At 47.6% G+C, this 20257-nt stretch overlaps 2 protein-coding genes across 3 annotated transcripts; one reads left to right on the top strand and one right to left on the bottom strand.

The window, feature by feature from the left end:
- Nucleotides 1–527: 527 nt before the first annotated feature.
- LOC138751010 (arf-GAP with coiled-coil, ANK repeat and PH domain-containing protein 3-like) lies at nucleotides 528–11864 on the top strand (the record flags this gene model as incomplete). Its single annotated transcript, XM_069913113.1, has 5 exons — nucleotides 528–614; nucleotides 680–737; nucleotides 3019–3138; nucleotides 6216–6269; nucleotides 8239–11864. Coding segments are annotated over 5 exons (382 nt in total), but the record flags the coding sequence as incomplete, so codon positions are not given.
- A 1457-nt stretch (nucleotides 11865–13321) lies between these two features.
- LOC138751009 (zona pellucida sperm-binding protein 3-like) lies at nucleotides 13322–19679 on the bottom strand. Of its 2 annotated transcripts, none has more exons than XM_069913112.1 (4): nucleotides 19243–19679; nucleotides 14056–14171; nucleotides 13870–13970; nucleotides 13322–13786 (listed from the first exon to the last, which is right to left on the bottom strand). In XM_069913112.1, exons 1-4 carry the CDS (start codon nucleotides 19393–19395, stop codon nucleotides 13608–13610), a joined length of 549 nt encoding a protein of 182 aa, XP_069769213.1. In that variant the 5' UTR covers nucleotides 19396–19679; the 3' UTR covers nucleotides 13322–13607. The 2 variants fall into 2 exon arrangements, with proteins under 2 accessions (XP_069769213.1, XP_069769212.1); XM_069913111.1 differs by lacking the exon at nucleotides 19243–19679 and adding an exon at nucleotides 15743–16203.
- Nucleotides 19680–20257: the final 578 nt, after the last annotated feature.

Raw genomic sequence — 20257 nt, 5'->3', positions numbered from 1 at the left:
ATCAGCAAACACCAGAGTACGTCTGGACAAAATGAAGAGAGGGAAGTTTAGGGGAGATGTCAGGGTTAAGTGTTTTACACTGAAAGTTGTGGGGGCCTGGAATGCCTCACCAGGGCTAGTGGTGAAGGCTGGAAGATTGGGGCAATTTAAGAGACTCTTAGACAGGCACATGGATGGAAGAAAAATAGAGGGTTACAGGGTAGGAAGGATTTAGTACTTTTTAGTGAGAATATATGGGTCGACATATCGAGGGGTGAAGGGCCTGCACTGTGCTGGAATGTTCTGTGTTCTATTGTATGTTCTTTCCCCACTGCCACTTCCACAATATGAATCAGAATCAGGATTTACTGTCATGTACAAGTCATGAAATATTATAACTGTGAAAATAACAGTGTACAAAAAGTCAGGCCGTGTCTGTGGTTCATTGATCATTCAGGAATCTGATAGCGGAGAGGAAGAAGCTGTCCTTGTGCTCGTCTTCAGGCTCCTGGACCTTTCCCCCAATGGTAGCCTCCCCCCCCCCTCAGATCCGCAGCTATCTTGCGTCGTCTCTTGCCCTCCGCTGAACAGGTGCACAGACTGGCATCACCTCCTGAGTCGCCCATGGCAGCTCAGTATCATGGCCTGCCCTTCGAAGGAAGGTTCCCGCCACTCGTTGACCTATCGATTTCTCCGACAGGGCTTCCATCGAAGGGGTTGAGTTGGAGGTAACCGAGCTCGAAGTCAAACTTGAGAAGGTAAGTGTGAGGGAAAGTGTGGGGGGGGGGACGACGAAGTGTCAGCAGGTTCAGTCGGTTTGCCTCCCAATTGACCACAATATCCACTAGAGAGAGAAGGCCCAACAGCAGACGCTTCTGCCTAGAGGAGAGGAAGAGTCTTTTCATGTTGGCTGCTTTTCTCAGACAGTGGGAGTCAATGGAGGAGGGAGGGGGGGTTTGTGTGACAGACTTTGCCTTGTTCATGACCCTCTACAGTTTCTGTGGGCCTTGGGCAGGATATCGTCCAGCACGGCAACAAGCCCACGCCGCCCAACTGCACCCAATTTGACACAACCCCTGTCTGCTCCGAACGGCAGGAGGAAACCGGAGACCCCCCCTCCCTGGAGTAAGCCCGCGCAGACACGGGGAGGGCGTACAAACTCCTCACGGACAGCGCGGGACTCAAATCCCAGTCGCTGGCGCTATCATCGTGTTACGGTAACCGTGATGCCCCCTAGTGCATTGGGTGATCCATTCAGGCACTGAGGTGAGGAGACTATTGCTCCAGATTCCATCATCTGCTTGGTCTCCGTAGTGAACTACCAGTAACCACCAAGACTGGGCAGAGGGAACGATAGACTTTGCGGTAATATGTAATTACACTACTAGGTCACCAGGGGTCATCCCGGTGACCTTGTATATAAAGCAGTCCAGAGCTAGTCTATCCTTCCAGGTTTGTCTTGCAGAGAGACAAGACCTCTTAGTGTACATATTAGTTTATTAAAGCTGTCTTATACTTGCACTGCTGGTGTGGTTATTGTCAGTAAAGGCTTTAATGTACAGAAGACCCTTGCTGGCCTGGATCCAGGTTAAGGAATGGTGGGAAGAGAGAGGTGGCTCAACCTTTATAGCCCAGGACCATGGGGGAGGAGTCATAGGGTAATAGTCATCAGTAGGCAGGCCAGCTCCATATATACGGTCGTCAACCATAACTATATACAATGGAGGAAACATATCACCACAGTCTATAGTTCAAGTTCATGCATCACCCAAGACCATAAGAGCAGAATAGGCCATTCAGCCCATCGATTCTGCCCCACCATTTAATCACGACCTGATCCATTTCCTCACTGCCTGGCCTTCTCCCCGTGATTTTTGATGCCCCTGGCTAATCAAGAACTCGTAAAGCTCTGCCTCAAATCTGCCCAATGATCCGGCCTCCACAACCGCCTGTGGCCACAAATTCCATAGGTTCACTGCCCTCTGGCTGAAGAAATTCCTCTCTTCTAAGCGATCGCCCTTCAATCCCAAAATTGTCCTGGACTCTCCCACCGTGGGGAAACAACCTTTCTACATCTGGTGTAATAAAACACTTAAGTTCGCAGACCCCACGGTTGAGGTAAAAACTCAACGCTGGAGAAACTCAGCAGGTCAAACAGTGACTTTTATGTAGCAAAGGTAAAGATACAGAACCGACGTTTCAGGTTGAGCCCTTCATCACGGTGCGGACAAAATGTCGGCAGGTGCCCGAACAAAATGGTGGTGGTGGGAAGGGGGAGGAACACGCGTGCACGGGCAGGTGGTTATAGGTGGAGAAGGGAGGGAGAATACAGCAGCGAACTGGGGGATGATTCTGTGGATAGAGGGAAGGGGGGTGGGGAGCTGGAGGGAAGAGGGAAGGGAGGGAGGTAGAACGGGGAGCGGGCCAGCAGACAAGGGAGAAGTCGACGTTAATGCTGCGCGGCTGGACTGAAAAATCAGGTGTAACTCCTACAATTTTCGGGTGGTCTTGGTGGGATAGTGCTGGGGCCGTGAACTGGCAACCCTTCTACATCTACTCTGTCCACACCTTTCAACATTCCGCCCCCCCCCCCCCACCGGCCCCATTCATTCTCTACAAATGGACAGGGATGGGATTGGAGAAATTTCTTTAGCCAGAGGGTTGTAGATTTGTGGAATTCATTGCCAGGTCCACTGTGGAGACCCGATCGTTGGGGAAATTGATAGGATTCCACTTAGTCAGAGGATCATGGGATATGGGGACAAGGCCGGAACCTGCAACTAGACACAAGAACAGGGAGGTTTCATGGAGCAGACTCGATGGGCCAAATGGCCTGCTTCTGTTCCTTTTCCTTGTGATTGGGGGGGGGGGGCGAGAGAGCCTGTTACCATGCCGCACGCCCGCATTTAAAAGTACTCCACCCCCAGTCACCATCCAGATGCCCGCGTGACCTATCACCAAGCTTTCGATTCAAGGGAACTCTAGGGACCAACGGCCTTCCGGAGTGACGTGACTGGTTGTGTGGCCCTCTCGTTGCAGCTGCTGAAGTTGTGCAGCGCCATGCTCGAAGCTGGCCGGACATACAGCGCCAACTCTAGGCACTTTGTGAACGGAATCCGCGATCTGGCAGTTCACTGCAAGGGCGACGAGATGATGACCGTGAGTTAGTCGTGCATCAATTTCAAACTTTTGTCTTGCCAGGCCCTGTCGTCAATATGGGCTATCCTTCCGACTGCGTACGCCTGTGTTCCTGTGTATCTGAAGATGCATATATACGTGCATTTCTCAACATGTGTGTCCAGTGACTCCATTTGTGCCTGCATGCAAGTTTGTCTCTCGCTGTATCTCAGTGTCAGATTAACTACCATTAGGGGCCCTAGGCAAGGCCTTTAGTAAGGCCTTGCACCCCTCCCCCCCCCACCACCACCTTGCCCCACCCTTCTTTGAATAGAATAAAGTGACGTTAAGTTAAGTCAATATCGATCCCTGCCGTCAAACCTGACGTCCCCGCTCCTGCTGAGAGCCTGAGGTCTCCACACCTGCCAGGAACCCGACGTCTCAGCTCCTGCTGGGAGCCTGAAATCCCTACTCTTGCCTGACACCACCCTCCCCCCCCCCCCCCCCCACTTTTCTAGGCCCCTAGGCTTATCCCTACTCATCCTAATGGTTAATCTGCCACTGCTGTATCTTCTGACAGATTCCACGCAAAAAAAAAATCTCAATGTTGTATGTGATGTCATGAATATTCATGGCTTCGCGAGCGAATGTCTGGGAGGGATCGTGAACGTGGCAAGTCCTTTGAGCCTGCACAATGGATTGTTTTAGTGGGATTGCAGCATCCGCAATGCTGCCCCCACCCATTACACTCAAGGATTTATCTGCCCCGGCCCTGCTCGCTGGGACAGTGACAGCCAGGACCTCGGGTCGTAGGTGTTACGTCAGAGTGTCCTCCCCCCGGATGGACATCTGCCCGGGTTTGAGATCAGAATTGCCAACCAAGGCTACCTGTCCGGTTATGCGGCTGGACACGCAGTCGCGCCATGACGTAGCAAACTCGGTGAAAAAACAGATGAGGCACCAACGAGAAGGTGTTGCTATGTACTCCATGACATAGGAGAAGCCATTGCAGTGACCTCCAGCCTGGCGAGCCAGACAGCAGCCACGCAGTAACCACTACACCGAGGATGGATTATGCATGCACTTTCCCTGGGTGAGCGGGAGATCAGGCCCAGACCTCACCTGCCTCCCCGCCCTCCCCCCCCAAGCCACACCCCCATTAATGTACGTACTCTGACAATAAATCTAAAATAACTGTGTATCTGATATCCGATCAAGGCTCAGACCTTGACCGGATAATCCATGAAGAAGTTTGTTCACAGCCAAGAGAGGGAATGTTGAAGGAAAGTTTTGATGGAAATTCTATATCTCCTGCTACATCAACTGTTTACCCAAATGGGCCAATTCTGCATCATTCTAGCCCCTCAGCGCTCTTCCAGCCCACGCTCAGTCGGAATGGTCATTACGTTCTTGGCAGCTCGCGTTCAATGTCTCAGAGCCTTTACCACACAACCTCTGCCCTAGCGCTGAAGATGTGGACCACTGCAAGGATGTAGGGCTACAGTATGAACGCATCATTCATGTGGGGCCATGGCAAGGTTTGCTTATACAAAACAATCGTTCAAGAGAAAAAGAATGTTGGTTATAATAGAACAGATTATAAAGGGTGTGTGTATGTGTGTGTGTCTGTGTCTGTGTGTGGGGTTGTGTGTGTGCATGCGTGTCTGTGTGTGCATGTGTGTGGGGTTGTGTGTGTGCATGCATGTCTGTGTGTGCATGTGTGTGTGCATGTGTGTATGTGTTGGTGTGTGTGTGTGGGTACATGTGTACATGTGCATGTGTGTGTGTGTAAGTGTGTGTGTGCTTGTGTATGTGAGAGTATGAGTGTGTGCTTGTGCGCATGTGTGTGGGTGTGGGTGTGTGTGTGCGGGTGTGTGTGAATGAGTGTGTGTGAGGGTGTGTGTGAGTGTGTGTCTGTGTGTCCGGGTGTGTGTGAGTGGTGGTTGCATGGGTGTGTGTGTGTGGGGCTGTGTGTGGGTGTTTGTGTGTGCGTGTGTGTGCATGTGTGTGCGTGTGTGTGGGTGTGATGTATAGATGTGTGGGTGTGTGTGTGCATGCACGTGGGTGTGTGTGTGCAAGAGTGTGTGGGTGGGTGCATGTGTGTGTGTGTGTGTGCGCGTGTGTGTATGTGTTTGTGTGTGTGTGTTGGTACACGTGTACATGTGCATGTGTGTGTGTAAGAGTGTGTGTGCTTGTGTGTGTGAGAGTATGAGTGTGTGCTTGTGCGCATGGGTGTGGGTGTGTGTGTGTGAGGGTGTGTGAGTGTGTGTCTGTGTGTGCAGGTGTATGTGTGTGTGGGGGTGCATGTGTGTGTGTGTGTGGGGGGGTGTGTGGGTGTTTGTGTGTGCGTGTGTGTGCATGTGTGTGCGTGTGTGTGGGTGTGATGTGTAGATGTGTGGGTGTGTGTGTGTGCATGCGCATGGGTGTGTGTGTGCAAGAGTGTGTGGGTGGGTGCATGTGTGTGTGTGTGCGTGTGTGTATGTATTGGTGTGTGTGTGTGGGTACACGTGTACATGTGCATGTGTGTGTGTGTAAGTGTGTGTGTGCATGTGTGTGTGAGAGTATGAGTGTGTGCTTGTGCGCATGTGTATGGGTGTGGGTGTGTGTGTGTGCGGGTGTGTGTGTGTGAGGGTGTGTGTGTCTGTGTGTGTGGGTGTGTGTGTGTGGGGGTGTGTGTGGGTGTTTGTGTGTGCGTGTGTGTGCATGTGTGTGCATGTGTGTGGGTGTGATGTGTAGATGTGTGGGTGTGTGTGTGTGCATGCGCGTGGGTGTGTGTGTGCAAGAGTGTGCGGGTGGGTGCATGTGTGTGTGTGTGTGTGTGTGTGTGTGTGTGTGTGTGTGTGTGTGTGTGTGTGTGTGTGTGTGTGTGTGTGCGTATGTGAAACAGCAGAGCAGTGCTCCCTGAACCCCACCCCCCACCATATGTACCCCTAACTGAGCTGAGAAGGTAAGTGCTGGCTGTTTCAGATGAGGCAGCCCCTACTCACGTCACCCACACTGCAGAAAGTGAGAAGCCTCAACCCCTCCTCTCCCCCGTCTTCCCCCCCCCCCACCCCACCACCATCCGCACCCCACCGATGTGAGCATTCCTTTTAATCCCTGACTCGTTATTCACACAGGGCTGCCTGGAGAAGTTCTCCTGCTGCTTGACTGATTTGATTGAGTACCAGACTGTGAGTATCTGGATGGAGGGAGGGAGGGAGGGAGGGAGGGAGGGAGGGAGGGAGGAAGAGGGTGCACCCCAGAGAGGAGTGGCAACTGTTTTGAGTCGTATTTCCTACAAAGTTCCCTCAGCAAAGATGTGGTAATCCATGAGTTCCTGCATAGATGCACGTCAGTTGAATTTTGGAAATTGAGGGAGTTTGTGGGGAATGTGGGGCAAGCACTTTCGTGGATGAAATAAACGGACTGACTATTTTCTAGATGGGGAGAAAACTGAAAATTCCCAGAGGCAAAGGGAGCTGGGAGTCCTCATGCGGGGGAGCCTGAAGGTCAACCTGCAGGTTGAGTCGAGGATGGAGAAGGCGAATGCGATGCTGGTGTTCATTTCAAGAGGAATAGAATCTAAGAGCAGGGATGTGATGTTGAGGCTTTACAAGGTCCTGGGGAGACCTCACGCGGAGGATTGCGAGTAGTTTTGGGCTCCTCGTTTGAGAAAGGACGTGGAGAAGGTTTCGCAGAGGTTCACAAAGATGATTCTCGTAATGATTATCATACAAGGAACGTTTGCCGGCTCTTGGCTTGTACTCGTTGGAATTTAGGAGAATGAGGGGGGGGGATCTCATTGAAATATTTCGACTGTTGAAAGGCATGGACAGAGTTGATGTAGAAAAGTTGTTTCCACACGGTGGGAGAGTCTGGGACAGGAGGGCACAACTTCAGGATTGAAGGGCGTCCACTCGGGACAGAGACTTGGAGGGATTTCTTCATCCAGAGGGTGGTGAATCTGTGGAATTTGTTGCCACTGGCGGGGGTGGAGGCTGGGTCGTTGGGTGTAATTAAGGCAGAGATTCTTGATTAGCCAGGGGCACCAAAGGTTACAGAGAGAAGGCCGGACAGTGGGAAAAATGGATCAGCTCGTGATTAATTGACGGGGCAGACGTGATGGGCTGAATGGCCTTTTTCTGCTCTTCGGTTGGCGTGGCGGTCAGCGTGGCGCTGTTACAGTGCCAGCAATTGGGACCGGGGGTTTGAATCCCGCGCTGTCTGTGAAGAGTTTGCACCCTCTCGCCGTGTCTGCATGGGTTTCCTCCGGGGGCTCCAGTTTCCCCCCACTTTTCAAAAAAACATACCGGGGGAGGGGTTGTAGGTTAATTAGGCATCACGGGCTCATGGGCCAAGAGGGCCTGTTACCGTGCTGTAGCTCTAAATGTAAATGAAATTAAAAATATCTCATGGTCTTGAATGAAGTTAGTGTAAGTCAGTGGTTCTCCACCTATTTTTCCCTTAATAATCCCTTACTATACAACCATATAAAAATCACAGGCCATCTCGGCCCCTCTAGTCCGCACTGATTTAAGCGATCTCCTCTAGCCCCATTGACCCACTCCCTGCTCATAACCCTCCAACCCCCTCACATCCATGCACTCATCCAACCTTCTCTTAAATGATAGAATTGACCCTGCCGCGACCACCTCTTCCAGAAGGTCATTCCACTCAGCCTCCCCTCTCTGAGTGAAGAAGCTCCCTCTAAACTTTTGCCCCCTAACCCTTAACTCACAACCCCTTGTTCCAATCTCGCCTCCCTTCAAGGGGAAGAGCCTATTCACATCTACTCTGTCTATCACCCTCATAAATACCTCCATCAAATCCCGCCTCAACCTTCTACGCTCCAATGAATAAAGATCCAGTCGACTCAATCTTTCTTTGTATTCTAGATACTGCAATCCAAGTCACATTTTAGTAAATCTTCTCTGCACCCTCTCTACCTTGTTGATATCCTTCCTCTAATTTTGGGACCAGAAATGGACACAATATTCCAAACTCGGCCTCACCATTGACCACAGTTTGCCGATGGCACACAAGGGACTAGCAGTTCACTCCTGCCTCTCGCCCTTCTGTTAAATTGGGGCAGTGCCAGCACCTCTCACCGTTTCTGGTCTTCTCAGTGCTTCAGTTAACTTTGCCTCTTGTATGTTTCAGACCCTTATCGACGTGACGCAAAAATCAGTCAGACAGCATCTGTATAATTTCATCAAGGAGTAAGTGGATTGTACTGGATTGTAGTCACATATATAAAACACATCACCGGGGAAACTCAGCACATCAAACAGTGTCCTTTAGAGGGCAAGGATGAAGCTGCCTAACCAATGCTTCAGGCTTGAGCCCTTCATCAGGGAATTAAGTTTCTCCAGTATTGAGCTTTTGCCTCAATCACAGGGTCTGTAGACTTGCCTGTCTCACCTAATCTAAAGTACCCTGTTGGGCCAGCTGAGTTTCTCTGGCTCTGGAGGCTTTCGTGTTGAACTTTCACGGGGTCTGGAGGCTTTCGTGTTGAACTTCTATCGTGTTCAGTGTCCGTTTTCTTACTGCCTCCCGGCCCGTTTCAAATTACTGTGTCCATGGCTGTATGTCTGCCTCCGTTCCCATTGTGCCATTCACAACATTCTCTTTGCCCCCCCTCCGCGGGGTCCATCCGCCTTTAAGCCTTTAAGCAGGCTTTAAGCAGCCCATTACAGGAGCTGATGGTGGTCTATTTTAAAGCTTTATACGGTCATTTGTTATAAAAATACCGCGATTTGCTTTCAACTGATCGGCGGTAAGTGCCCAATTGGGGGGAGGTCATCTTATTCAAAGGGAATCGCTCCAAGGTGAATATTCCTGTGCGCAAGTCACTCTGTTTAGTGGCACATGTGGTAGTAGTGATTCAAATTATGGGCTGAGTGGCTTTGTGGCCAAGTTTGCGGATGAGACAAAGGTCAATGGAGGAGCAGGTGGTGTTGAGGCAACAGGGAGGCTGCAGAAGGACTGAGACAGATTGGGAGGCTGGGCAGAGAAGCAGCAGATGAAATACAGTGTCGGAAAGTGTGCAGAAATGCACTTGGGTTGAAAAAAATAAACAGGTAGACTATTTTTTAAATGCGGAGAAAATTGAAAGTACCCAGATGCAGAGGGAGCTGGGAGTCCTTGTGTAGGATCAGTTGGAGGTCAACCTGCAGGTGGAGTCGGGCGTGAAGAAGGCGAACGCAAAGCTGGCATTCAGTTCAAAAGCAGGATGTGATATTGAGGGTTTACAAGGCACTGGGGAGACCTCACTCGGAGCATTGTGAGCAGTTTTAGGCTCCTTGTTTAAGAAAGGATGTGCGGACGTTGGAGAGGGTTTCAGAGGGGCTTCGCAAGGATGATTCCAGGAATGAGAAGGTGATCACGTGAGGACCTTTTGAGGATTCTTGGCCTGAACTCATTGGAATTCAGGAGAATGAGGGGAGGATCTCATCGAAACCTTGCGAATGTCGAAAGGCGTAGGCAGAGCAGACGTAGAAAGATTGTTTCCCCCATGGTGGGGGAGTCTAGGACCAGAGGGCACAACGTCAGGGCTGAAGGGCTCAGAACAGAGACGCTGTTCAGCCTTGGGGGGGGGGGGGGAACAGTGAATCTGCGGTATTTGTGGCCGCAGGAGGTCGTGGAGGCCGGGTCGTTGGGTGAATTTAAGGCAGAGGTGATAGATTTTTTTTATAATTTTTAAATCATATAACATCAATTATAACATATTCATACAGAAAGTATACAATCGAATAAGACCCCACCTCCCTCATCCACCCCACTGACACCCACCCTCCTCCCCCTTAATAAAATAAGAAAGAGAACCCCCCCCCCCATCCGCCGATTAGGTCAGCACTAACTCCCTTAATTACAAGAATGGGCTCTCGCCACTAGTGGCACGAGACTCCCGGAGGAGGAAAGCGGGAAAAAGAGAATCCGCGCCCCCCACCCCCCCGACAGAATATCACGATTTAATTTCAATCAGTCAATCAAGGTCTCTGTTGACTTGATCATCCTCAATTTCGATTTGAACCTCAGTCAGCTGTTGCCTTCCAGGTCCTAACCTGGGCAGAAAACTCAGGTCCTCAATTGTTTATAGACCACCTTCTCACTCTATTGGACTTTGCAACGACACAATAAAGACTTTTAAACTCTAGTAGTTTCTTGCGAAGCACTTAATAAATGTCATTCAAACACCTTAAGGACTTTTATCTTGTCTGTAATCACTTACGTGTTACAATCCTGGCATGCGACCTTCAATTGTGGTCGTCTAATTTGTCCGATCTCCAGTTCTTACTGACAATCATAAAGATTTTTTTAAAAAAAAGAGAATTTTGTTAAAACAGGCTTCTCTGGACCTTTTTATCAGCCGGCTGAGATGATTGTCAGAAAAAACAGAAACCGTCGTCCAGTGTTCACTCACCCATCACGTCGGGGTCACCAAATTGTTAGGTCTGCTTTGTTCATGAATGAGTGAGACAAACACCAGGCTGAGTCGAAATCAGGGTTCTTTGTTCTTTATTACCGGATTGTAACACTTGCGACTAACAAAGTTAGTCGGAGAATGCATTCTGCCGTTATCAGCAAAATGGTGATTTTTTTATACCCTTGGATACATGCTTAGAACATCATCATATCATTACTTGTCCAATGACTAAAACTGTTGCTATCCTTTCCCTGCTAGCTTCCTGCCTCTCAATCCATCAATGTCTCTCTTATCTTGTAAGTACAAGGATGCATTCTGTTACTCCTTAGTACTGGGTGACTCCTTCTCCGGTCCCATCTCATGATGTTTTACCTAACAGGAGTACAAGGACACCTCCCCTTCTTGTTACTGCCCTGTACAGGGTAACTCCCTACACATTCCCATCTCATGATGTTTTACCTTACAGTAAGGGAAGCTATTTCCAATTGACATTTATCACATATAGGATCGATATGAAAATAAAAGCGATGGAGTTTATCTTTAGACATATGAGCTCTATGAACAACTTTAAACTGTATCAGTGAATGTTTTGCACATAGAGAAGAGGAGTTTACCAGTCGCAGAATTTTATTCCAATTTTCATTGGAAATATGAAGGTTGAGTTCTCTTTCCCAATCATTTTTAAACTTTCCAAAAGTCTCAGAATTTATTTTTGTAATTATATTATATAATTTAGATATCACACCTTTTGGAGGGAATTTTGAATATAGTATATCCTCTAAAACAGTCGTAGTCTCCCGATTGGGAAAAGAGGGTAAAGTCGAAACTAAGAAACTCCTAATCTGCAAATATCGAAAGAAATGAGAAGTGGTTAATCCTCCCACTGTTTTCCAATGGTTTACCCAAACTATACTATGTTTAAATTTAGAGAAAATTAGAAACTCTGTCTATGAATCCCCTTCTAAGTTTGAGTTAACCTGGCGACCATTTATTCAATATTTTCATTTGTGGTGAGTTGATCTGGCTCTGTTTTCTTTTTATGATTATGTATGATAATTGGGCTGTTAGATGAGATCGGAGTGATCGGCGTGGTTTAGCTATATCGGTAGGTATTTTTTTTTAGTTTTTAATTCAGATTTGTTTTTTCTTCCTTTTTGGGGTTTTTTTTCTCTCTTTTTTTATATATTTTTATTAATTATATCTTTTTTTTAGAGATAGTTCATACCCTAAACTGATCAAAAAAAATTTTTTTATGATATATTTTTATTCTGCAATATTGTTTAATATCTCTGTATTAATTTGTTATTTACTATGTATTTTTCATATCTCTTTGAACTGTATGTGTTTATAAATTATAATAATAATAAAAAGATTGGAAAAGAAAGAATTAGAAGGGGGATTAAGTTAATAATAATAAGCACACGTGTAATGTGTACAAGTTCAGAAAAGTTTTTTGATTCACGGTCCAATTTCACTCCTCCATGTTCACTGGTATCAGGCAATTCTTATTCTGTGCACAGAATTTAATATTTGAATTTTCACTAAGCTCTAGTATTTAAAAGTAATTGATTACTGCTCATGAAGGTTCTTGTTGGTTTCAGAGAGATATTTGTTGCTCGTTGGACACAAACTGATTCCCTCCAATCAGTACTTCAGTGTTTTGCTGAAGAAACTTGCCCCATCAGGGTTTTCCAAATTAAAACCTCCTCTTCTGCAGGTCACCAGAATTCCTTTGTTTCCCTCATTTCAGATAATACACTCTAGCCAGCCATTTCCTCTTGTATGGACTAAAAGGATTTCCAACAGGCTGAACTCTGAACTCAACCAGTCTTCAACAAGCTGCCAGCTCGCCATGACTCTCTCTCTCTCTCACACACACACACACACACACACACACACACACACACACACACACACACACACACACACACACACACACACACACACACACACACACACACACACACACACACACACACAAAGCCCATTAGCTTCCTCTTGCAAAACCACATGTCCTTCTTAGAACTGCAAGCAGACAAATTGCGGCACCAGGCCCAAATTTCGGAGCCCGTTCATCTGTCGCTTTCAAAACAATAATCATTTACACCCGCTTTTGAAATTCTTCAGCAAAGCAGTCTCCTTGTTTTATTGTCTTTGCAAAGGCTCTTGGTGCCTGCATGATTTAATCTCAGCAAAACCCATGCATTTTAAGAGAGATCCATTTTATGAATGGTGTTTGTTTGTGACCTCCACTCCACCCCAAATATATCTCCTCCAAAAACTTGACCTACCCAATCTCGAACATTTGATGCCCTCTCAGTTAAATGTCTCTTGTTTTAAGTAATAAAAATTTTCTTTTTTTAAAAAAAAAGTAGCCAAAACATTTTCTCTTAATTTCATTATTAAGCCCATTTATATTAAAACAACTCTCACCAACCCCCTCTTGCATTGGAACCCCATAAAAACCTTCAATTACATTTGACATCAAGCAGAAATGAATAAGAAAAACTGCAAAAGCCCCTTGGGGAAAAAATTAAATACTGATAAGAACCAGTTGTACATCCCTCTATTGTGCAGGAAGTGGCCTTCACCACAACACAACAGGAGAAGATTAAAAATCTGACCCCCCCAGACAGAATCGATATTAAACCATTCATTTATAAGTATTAAAAGCTTCAAGGTCAAAGCATCAAGAAATGATTAAGATCAATGAGCAAGTGAATAAAGATTTTTTTGATTCCCTTGACTCAATCGTATGTCAAAGAATAAACATCCCCGCCTAAATAACATCCATTTACAAAAACTTAAGAATGGAGGTTTAGCTTTATCAAACTTTAGGTTTTATTATTGGGCAGTCAATATACAAACCCTTACGTTTTGGTTATTATGTATTAGAATAACAGTGAAGACTGAGCAATATGGATATCTCTGGATCTAATTCTGTTGGAAAATTTTCTCATTTCTCTTCTTGGATCCTCTCTTCCTAAATCTCTAAATTAACTAACAATATTTTTTTTAAATTCAATAAATTGCAAAAGTAAGAGTCCTTAAAGGAGTCCCAGATTGAGTTTGTTGTTGAGTCTGACAGTGGAAGAGAAGATCCTTACCCATTGAAGCTGATGAGGTGATATCTGGGAGCAAAGTCTTGGACCAGGCTTGGTATTGCCTCACATCTGTCAACGTAGACACTCCTAGGTGTGTAGCTGATGGTCACAGACACCTCGACGTGGATGAAGTCACCCCACCGGTAAATTTTGGAGGTGCGCTCCGCGGTCCAGTCAGCTGGGAGAAATGGCCACAGTTCAACACCGGGGGTTAAACCTTCCCCACAAATCCTCGAACAGAAGCTAACATTTAGATCTTACCATTCATCAGGCGCAGGGAGGACTGGACCAGCCCTCCTTTAGTCCGGAGGGGGATCAATGGGATTCGAGGGAGCCCCATTTGCCAGTCAACATTCACCTTTCTGCAAGACAATTGCCGACAACTCTCCAGTCTCTATTTGACAACCAGGACTGAGTGTACGGGGAGGAGGGGAAATAAAAGATTACCTGGGGTCATGGCATTCGATGGAAGCAATCGCCACTCTAGATTCCTCAACGGCTGATCCAACGTCCTGTGGCACCAGGTACAAGTGGGTAGAGTAGCGGAGCTGGTCCACAAACACCTGAAAGATATTCAGATTGGGCAGCACAGTTAGAGCAATGCTGACCCAGCCCCTTAAATATTTATTTTAATTTGTTTAAATTTAGACTTGCAGCACCTTAACAGACCTATCTGGCCCACAAGCCAGTGCCACCCAATAATCCTACACGTTTTTGAACAGCGAGGTATGTGACAGAGTATGTGGATATGTTTTTGGGAGTTAAATTGGGAAAGGTTTGTTAGAGTAGGTCACGTACAAACACTTGAAAACAGATCTCATTTAAAATACTGGAGCTCGGCCCCATGGTATACCATTTGGCTCCAGAGCTTTTACAAGAGCTTTTGAAGAGTGCTCAAGATACTTCACTAATTGATTGTTGTTTGCAAATGGCAACAGATGAAAGAGTATGTGGGAGCCACTGCTATCTGGAAGAGAACTTGCTGTTGTAAGAGGGTCATGTGGACAGAGACATCAAAGGAGAGGACTGGCTGTCCGGTCTTTCCCTTGGAATAGGAGAAACTCTGTGGTGACCTGAAAGAGGTTATCATCTGGAGAACCCTGAAGGGGGCAAGTTTCATCAGCAAGACACTGGAGTGGCTGATTAAAAAGGAATGAGTTGCAGTTGTCCTGGAACAAGAACAACTCTCTCTCTCTCTCTCTGAAAACCAACAAGAACCCTTCTGAGTGGTAACCATTTACCTGATAAGCACCAAAGCCTGGTGAACTTTATTAATGTTAACCTCTGTGCACAGTACAAGAATGGCCTGCAACCAGTGAGATTGGACTGTGAACCAAAGAACTTTGCTGAACTTGCACACACATTACATCCACGTGCGTGTTGGGCACTATCAGTTGCCCCAATAATTGCAAGGACAAAGACTCAAGGGGAACAATAGGCTTTATTGCACAGAAGACTTGAGCTGGCCCAGGTCCAAACTAGGGAAGGGAAAGGTGGTCCAAACTAGGGAAGGGAAAGGTGGCCCAATCTTTATGGCCTGGGTCCCAGGGAGGAGTCCAGGTAAGAGTATCAGAGGGCGGGCCAGCCCAGCCCAAGCCAATTAGCATATCCAATCCATACCATTATAGTGCGCTTAGCATTAGAAGGGGGTTAAGTGAGTCAATAGAGATAAATTAAAGTTTGATTCTATTTCCATGTTCAAAGATAATTAAAAGCAACTTTTGTTTAAGTAACCTTTCATCGTGGTGCATATCTATTGCTGCTGGGTTTTGGGGTCCTCTGGACTCTAACAGAACATTCTCCCCATGTCTGGGTGGATTTTCCCCAGGGGCTCCGGTTTCCAAACATAGGGGTGTAGGTTAATTGGGTGCAAATTGTGCATGTGCAGTATAGACTTGAGCTGGAATGGTCTGCTACCATGCTGTAATTCTAACTTTAAAAATTTAAACCGGGGCTGTAGGTTAACTGGGTGTAAATGAACAGCAAAGATTCGTGGGCCAAAAGGGCCCATTACCATGCTGCAGATCTAAATTTAAAATGTAAACATTGAGGACAGGTCCCAAAACAGGTTACAGAGGAAAAGTTGAGACACACCATTAGAGTCAGTTGAATAGAGAACACACGTTACCCTCACCATCACAGCGAGGTCACAGTCCAAGAGGTGACAGCGAAAGAGAGTCACGTTCGTCTCAGTGTCCACCCACACAGTGGGGCAGCGGGTCCAGCCAAGCATTAGCACGACGGCTCGAACCGGCCGCTCTGTCCTGAGGAGCCCCAGCCTGACCAGCACCGACAGCCCGCGCTCCCCACACCAAGCCACGACAGGCAGCGAGGACGAGGAGGAGGAGGGACCCGCCCATGGGGGAGAATCCAGAATCCAGGCAGCTCCAGCCCTGTTCCACGGCAGCCGCTGGAGTTCCTGGCCCTCCCAGCGAAACGGGCAAACTGCCCCGGCTGACAGCAGTATTGAAAGCAGGAGCAACATCGCTGACCCTCTTCCTTCCCACCTGCCCAGAAACAATGAGAGAGAGAACTGCCTGCAACCCAGTTCGATTCACCTCAGCCCTAAACAGTCCATAAACCCTGTCCAATGGGAGGCTGCTGGTCAATGTAAACAACTAACTAATCACATGCATACCTCACTCCAGACCACAATGAAGTTAATTGGCATGAACAAGGCACCAAATGTGTTGTTTTGCAGCAGGATCACTGTGCAAACATTTATATAAACTACCTTACAAAATAAATAATATTAGTGCAGAAAAGTGAGGCCGAGTCTGTGGTTCATGGATCATTCAGGAATCTGATGGCGGAGGGGAAGAAGCCATCCTTGGGCGCACATCTTCAGGCTCCTGGAGCTTTTCCCCGATGGGAGCAGAGCTAAGAGGGCACGGCCTGTGTGGTGATGGGGGTCCCTGAGAATGAGGCTGCTTTTTTTAAGACACCGCCTCATGGAGTCCGGTGCCTGTGATGTCGCAGGCCGAGTTAACAACCGGCTGGAGTTTATTCTTGCCCTGAGAGTTGGCGCCCACCGTACCAGGCAGCGTTGCAACTGGCCAGAACGCTCCCCGTGATCGACCTGTAGGAGTTTACGAGAATTTTTGGTGATGAACCGAATCTCCTCAAACACCTCACAAAGTCTAGCCGCGGCGAGCCTTCTTCGTGATCGCATCAACGTGGAGGCTTCGGGAAAGATCCTCGGAGAAGTTGACCACCAGGAATTTGAAGTTCTTTACCCTCTGCACCACTGACCCCTTGATGAGGACTGGGTCATGTTCCCCCGACTCCCTCTTGAAGTCTACAATCATCTCCTTGGTTTTGCAGTCGTTGAGCGCAAGGTTGTTGTCGTTGCACCATTCAACGAGCTGATCCAGCTCCCTCCTGTACATTTCCTCATCGCCATTTGTGATTCTGCCGACAACTGTGGTGTCATTGGCAAACTTGTAGACGGCATTGGAATTGTGCCTGGTCACACAGTTGTGGGAGTATAACAAGTAGAGCAGTGGGCTAAGCATGGACCCTTGGGGTGCGCCTGCGTTGATGATCAGTGAGGAGATGTTGTTTCTAATTTTTGGTTTTCCAATGAGGATCCAGTAGCAGAGGGGGTACAGAGGCCCCAGGGTTTGTAGCTTCTTGACATTAAAGAGACTCAGAAGTGCGGCACAGTTAACGTGGTGGTTGGGTTCGAATCCCGCACTGCCTGTAGGGAGTCTACATCCTCCCCATGTCTGCGTGGGATTTCCCCAGAGACTCCGGTTTCCTCCCACCAGGGTTGCAGGTCATTTTGGGTATAAATGGGCAACATGAGCTTGTGGGCATTAAGAGCCTGCTACCGTGCTGTTACCATACATTTAAAGAAACACGACAGGTACTCAGTGGCTCTCTCATCCCAGAAGAAATCAGTGAGTCAGAATGAGCAGAAATGGGTCCAATAGTGGCCTGGAGGCGAATCCACGGACTCCCGGTGTCTCTGAAGGGTCTCTCCATTGCTTCTCTTTCTCTCGTATTGTAAGGGGCGCCAGGCAATGCTCTTGGCGACTTTCTGTTTGCATACAGCAAGTAAAAGTTGAAGTACATCATGAATATTACATTTTTCAGATCAGATATAATTTATTGTCATGTAACAAAACAGGAATGTAGTATTACATGAAGTTGCCTTTAGTCTGCCGTAAGGCAAACCAAGAGTCGCTGTGAGCATTGGCCGGCGCCCCTTGCGGTCAGAGAAGGAGAAGCAAAAGAGAGTTGTCGTCCCCCCACCGTGTCCGTGGATTCGCCTCTAGAGCTCCCGTCTTCACCAGGTCCTAACCTCCTCCACGATGATGAAGTCTTCAGCGCCCCAGGGGTGCCCTCCTCCCCCTCAGCACCCTCTCGAATCCTGGTTCTGATACCCAGTTCTCGTGAGCCAGCAGCTGGTCCGTCTTGTTACAAGATAACAAAAGGAACCTTTGAACTGTCAGGCATATTATCCATGCAAACCAACATTGAGTTACAGTCACCATTTAGAACATGGAACATTACAACACTTGTACAGGCCATTCGGCCCTCGATGTTATGCTGACGCATACTTACCCCCCAAAAAAACTCCCTACTTCATAATCCCTCCATTTTTCTTTCATTCGTGACCCTGTCTTAGAGTCTCTGCACCCACACAACTCTCTGTGTAAAAAAAAACACCCCTGATATCTCCCCTAAACTTCCCTCTCTTCACTTTGTGCAGACGTCCTCCGGTGTTCGCTACTCCAACCTGAGATATCAGAGATATCTTATCTCTGCCTCTCAGAACCTCAAAGACCTCTATCAAGTCTCCTCTCATCCTTCTTCGCTCCAAAGAGAAAAGTCCCAGCTCTGCTACCCTTGCCTCATAAGACTTGTTTCCCAATCCAGGCCAGCTCCTGGTAAGTCTCCTCCGCCCCCTCTCCCTAGCTTCCACGTCCTTCCTTTAATGAGGCAACTAGAGCTGAACACAATAATCCAAGTGCGGTCTCACCAGAGATTTGTAGTTGCAACAGAACCTCTCTACTGAAATCAATTCCTCTATTAATGAAGCCCAACATCCCATAATCTTTCTTAACTACCTATCAACCTGACAGATGTAAACAAATCTGCCAACTTGCACATCTTTTGATGGAGGAAATTCTGTATCTAATCCCTGCTACCACTGTCCAGGCAGTGGGTGATGGGACAGTTTAGATGGAGCTTTCCTCTGGCTCACACCATTCAAATCCTGCCCTGGGAGTAAATGTGGAGGGAGCTTTACTCAAGATCCAACTATTCTAATGGAAAGCACGGCCCCATGGTTGAAGTAAAAACATAATACAGCAGGGTCAAACTGACCCACCTGTACACCCTCCCTTATCCACCTCCTGTCAGTGGGACCGTGCTCCTCCCCCATCCCACCATTTTGTTCGGGCATTTTGCTCATACCTCGATGAAGGCCTCAAGCCCAAAATGTTGGCGATGCATCCTTTACCTTTGCTACGTAAAGTACTCTGTTCGACCTGCTGAGTTTCTCCGGCATTCAAATCCTACCCTGAGAGTGAATGTACAGGGGGCTTTACTCTGTATCCCACTGGTAGATTCTGCCCTGGGACAGAATGTTGAGCTTCACTCTACAATCCACCAATTTGACCCTACCTTGGGAGTGAACGTAAAGGGAGATTGACTCCGTACTGAGACCATTACTGAAACCTTTCTCTCTGCTGTCGCACGGATGGATATTGTCTGATGGAAGCCCGTCACTTTGTGACACAGTTTACTCCCCTCGTTCAGTTCGGAGATGTTTTTCATAGTTGGCTCTGTGTTTCCAGGATGTGGTCAGAAGGCTCTGCTCCACCCACACTGCTGTTCCTCTTGCAAGAAGCCGTTCGCTCGGCTAGAACCCGTAGCTTTCAGCCTCTCGTGAAGACAATGGGCCACTGACGGGCCCTTCCTGAAGACATTTATTCCTTCACTGCACGGATATCAGGCAAAGATGACCATCTCCATTGATTTTGAGGAGTGCCTGAAGGACTCGCCAAGGTTCAGGTAGGGCCAATGTACATAAGGCATGGTGTTAACGACTGGCCAGTGTAGACACCCTCCGCTCTATCCTCACATTCTCTTCATGTGATTCCCTACACCAGATGTCATGTGCACAGAAGCATTAAGCCAGATATAATTTCCATTACAGCATGGAAACAGGCCATCTCGGCCCTTCTAGTCCACACCCAACCAAGTCCTCTCCTCTAGTCCCACCTACTTGCACCCTGCCCATAACCCTCCATTCCCCTCCCATCTATATACCTATCTAATTTTTCCTTCAATGACAAAATGGACCCTGTCACCACTACGTCTCCCGGAAGCTCATTCCACACAGCCCCCACCCCCCACCCGAGTGAAGAGGTGTTACTTCTAAACTATCCCCCTCATAATCTTAAATACTTCTATCCCCCTCTCAGCCTTCTACACTCCAAGGAATAAAGGCCTAATCTTTGTAATCTAGATGCTGTAACCCAAGTAACATTTTCGTAAATCTTCTCTGCACTCTCTCCATCTTGTTGATATCCTTCCTATAATTCGGTGACCAGAACTCCATATTTGGCCTCGCCAATGTCTTGAACAATCTCAACATCACTTCCCAACTCCTGTATTCTATGCTTTGATTTATAAA

This window comes from Narcine bancroftii, unplaced genomic scaffold (genome assembly GCF_036971445.1).
Source record: "Narcine bancroftii isolate sNarBan1 unplaced genomic scaffold, sNarBan1.hap1 Scaffold_593, whole genome shotgun sequence".
Classification (NCBI taxonomy): domain Eukaryota; kingdom Metazoa; phylum Chordata; class Chondrichthyes; order Torpediniformes; family Narcinidae; genus Narcine; species Narcine bancroftii.
This window is presented reverse-complemented; position numbering and strand designations above follow the sequence as displayed.

Bases quoted from the DNA above. Each gene is read 5' to 3' on its own strand.
- LOC138751009 (XM_069913111.1), bottom strand. From the start codon at position 16,093: ATGTTGCTCCTGCTTTCAATACTGCTGTCAGCCGGGGCAGTTTGCCCG. The intron at 14,172-15,742 runs GTGAGGGTAACG...AATATCTTTCAG, and splicing joins ACTGTGACCTCGCTGTGATG to GTGTTTGTGGACCAGCTCCG. The intron at 13,787-13,869 runs GTAAGATCTAAA...CATTTCTCCCAG, and splicing joins CTCCCTGCGCCTGATGAATG to CTGACTGGACCGCGGAGCGC.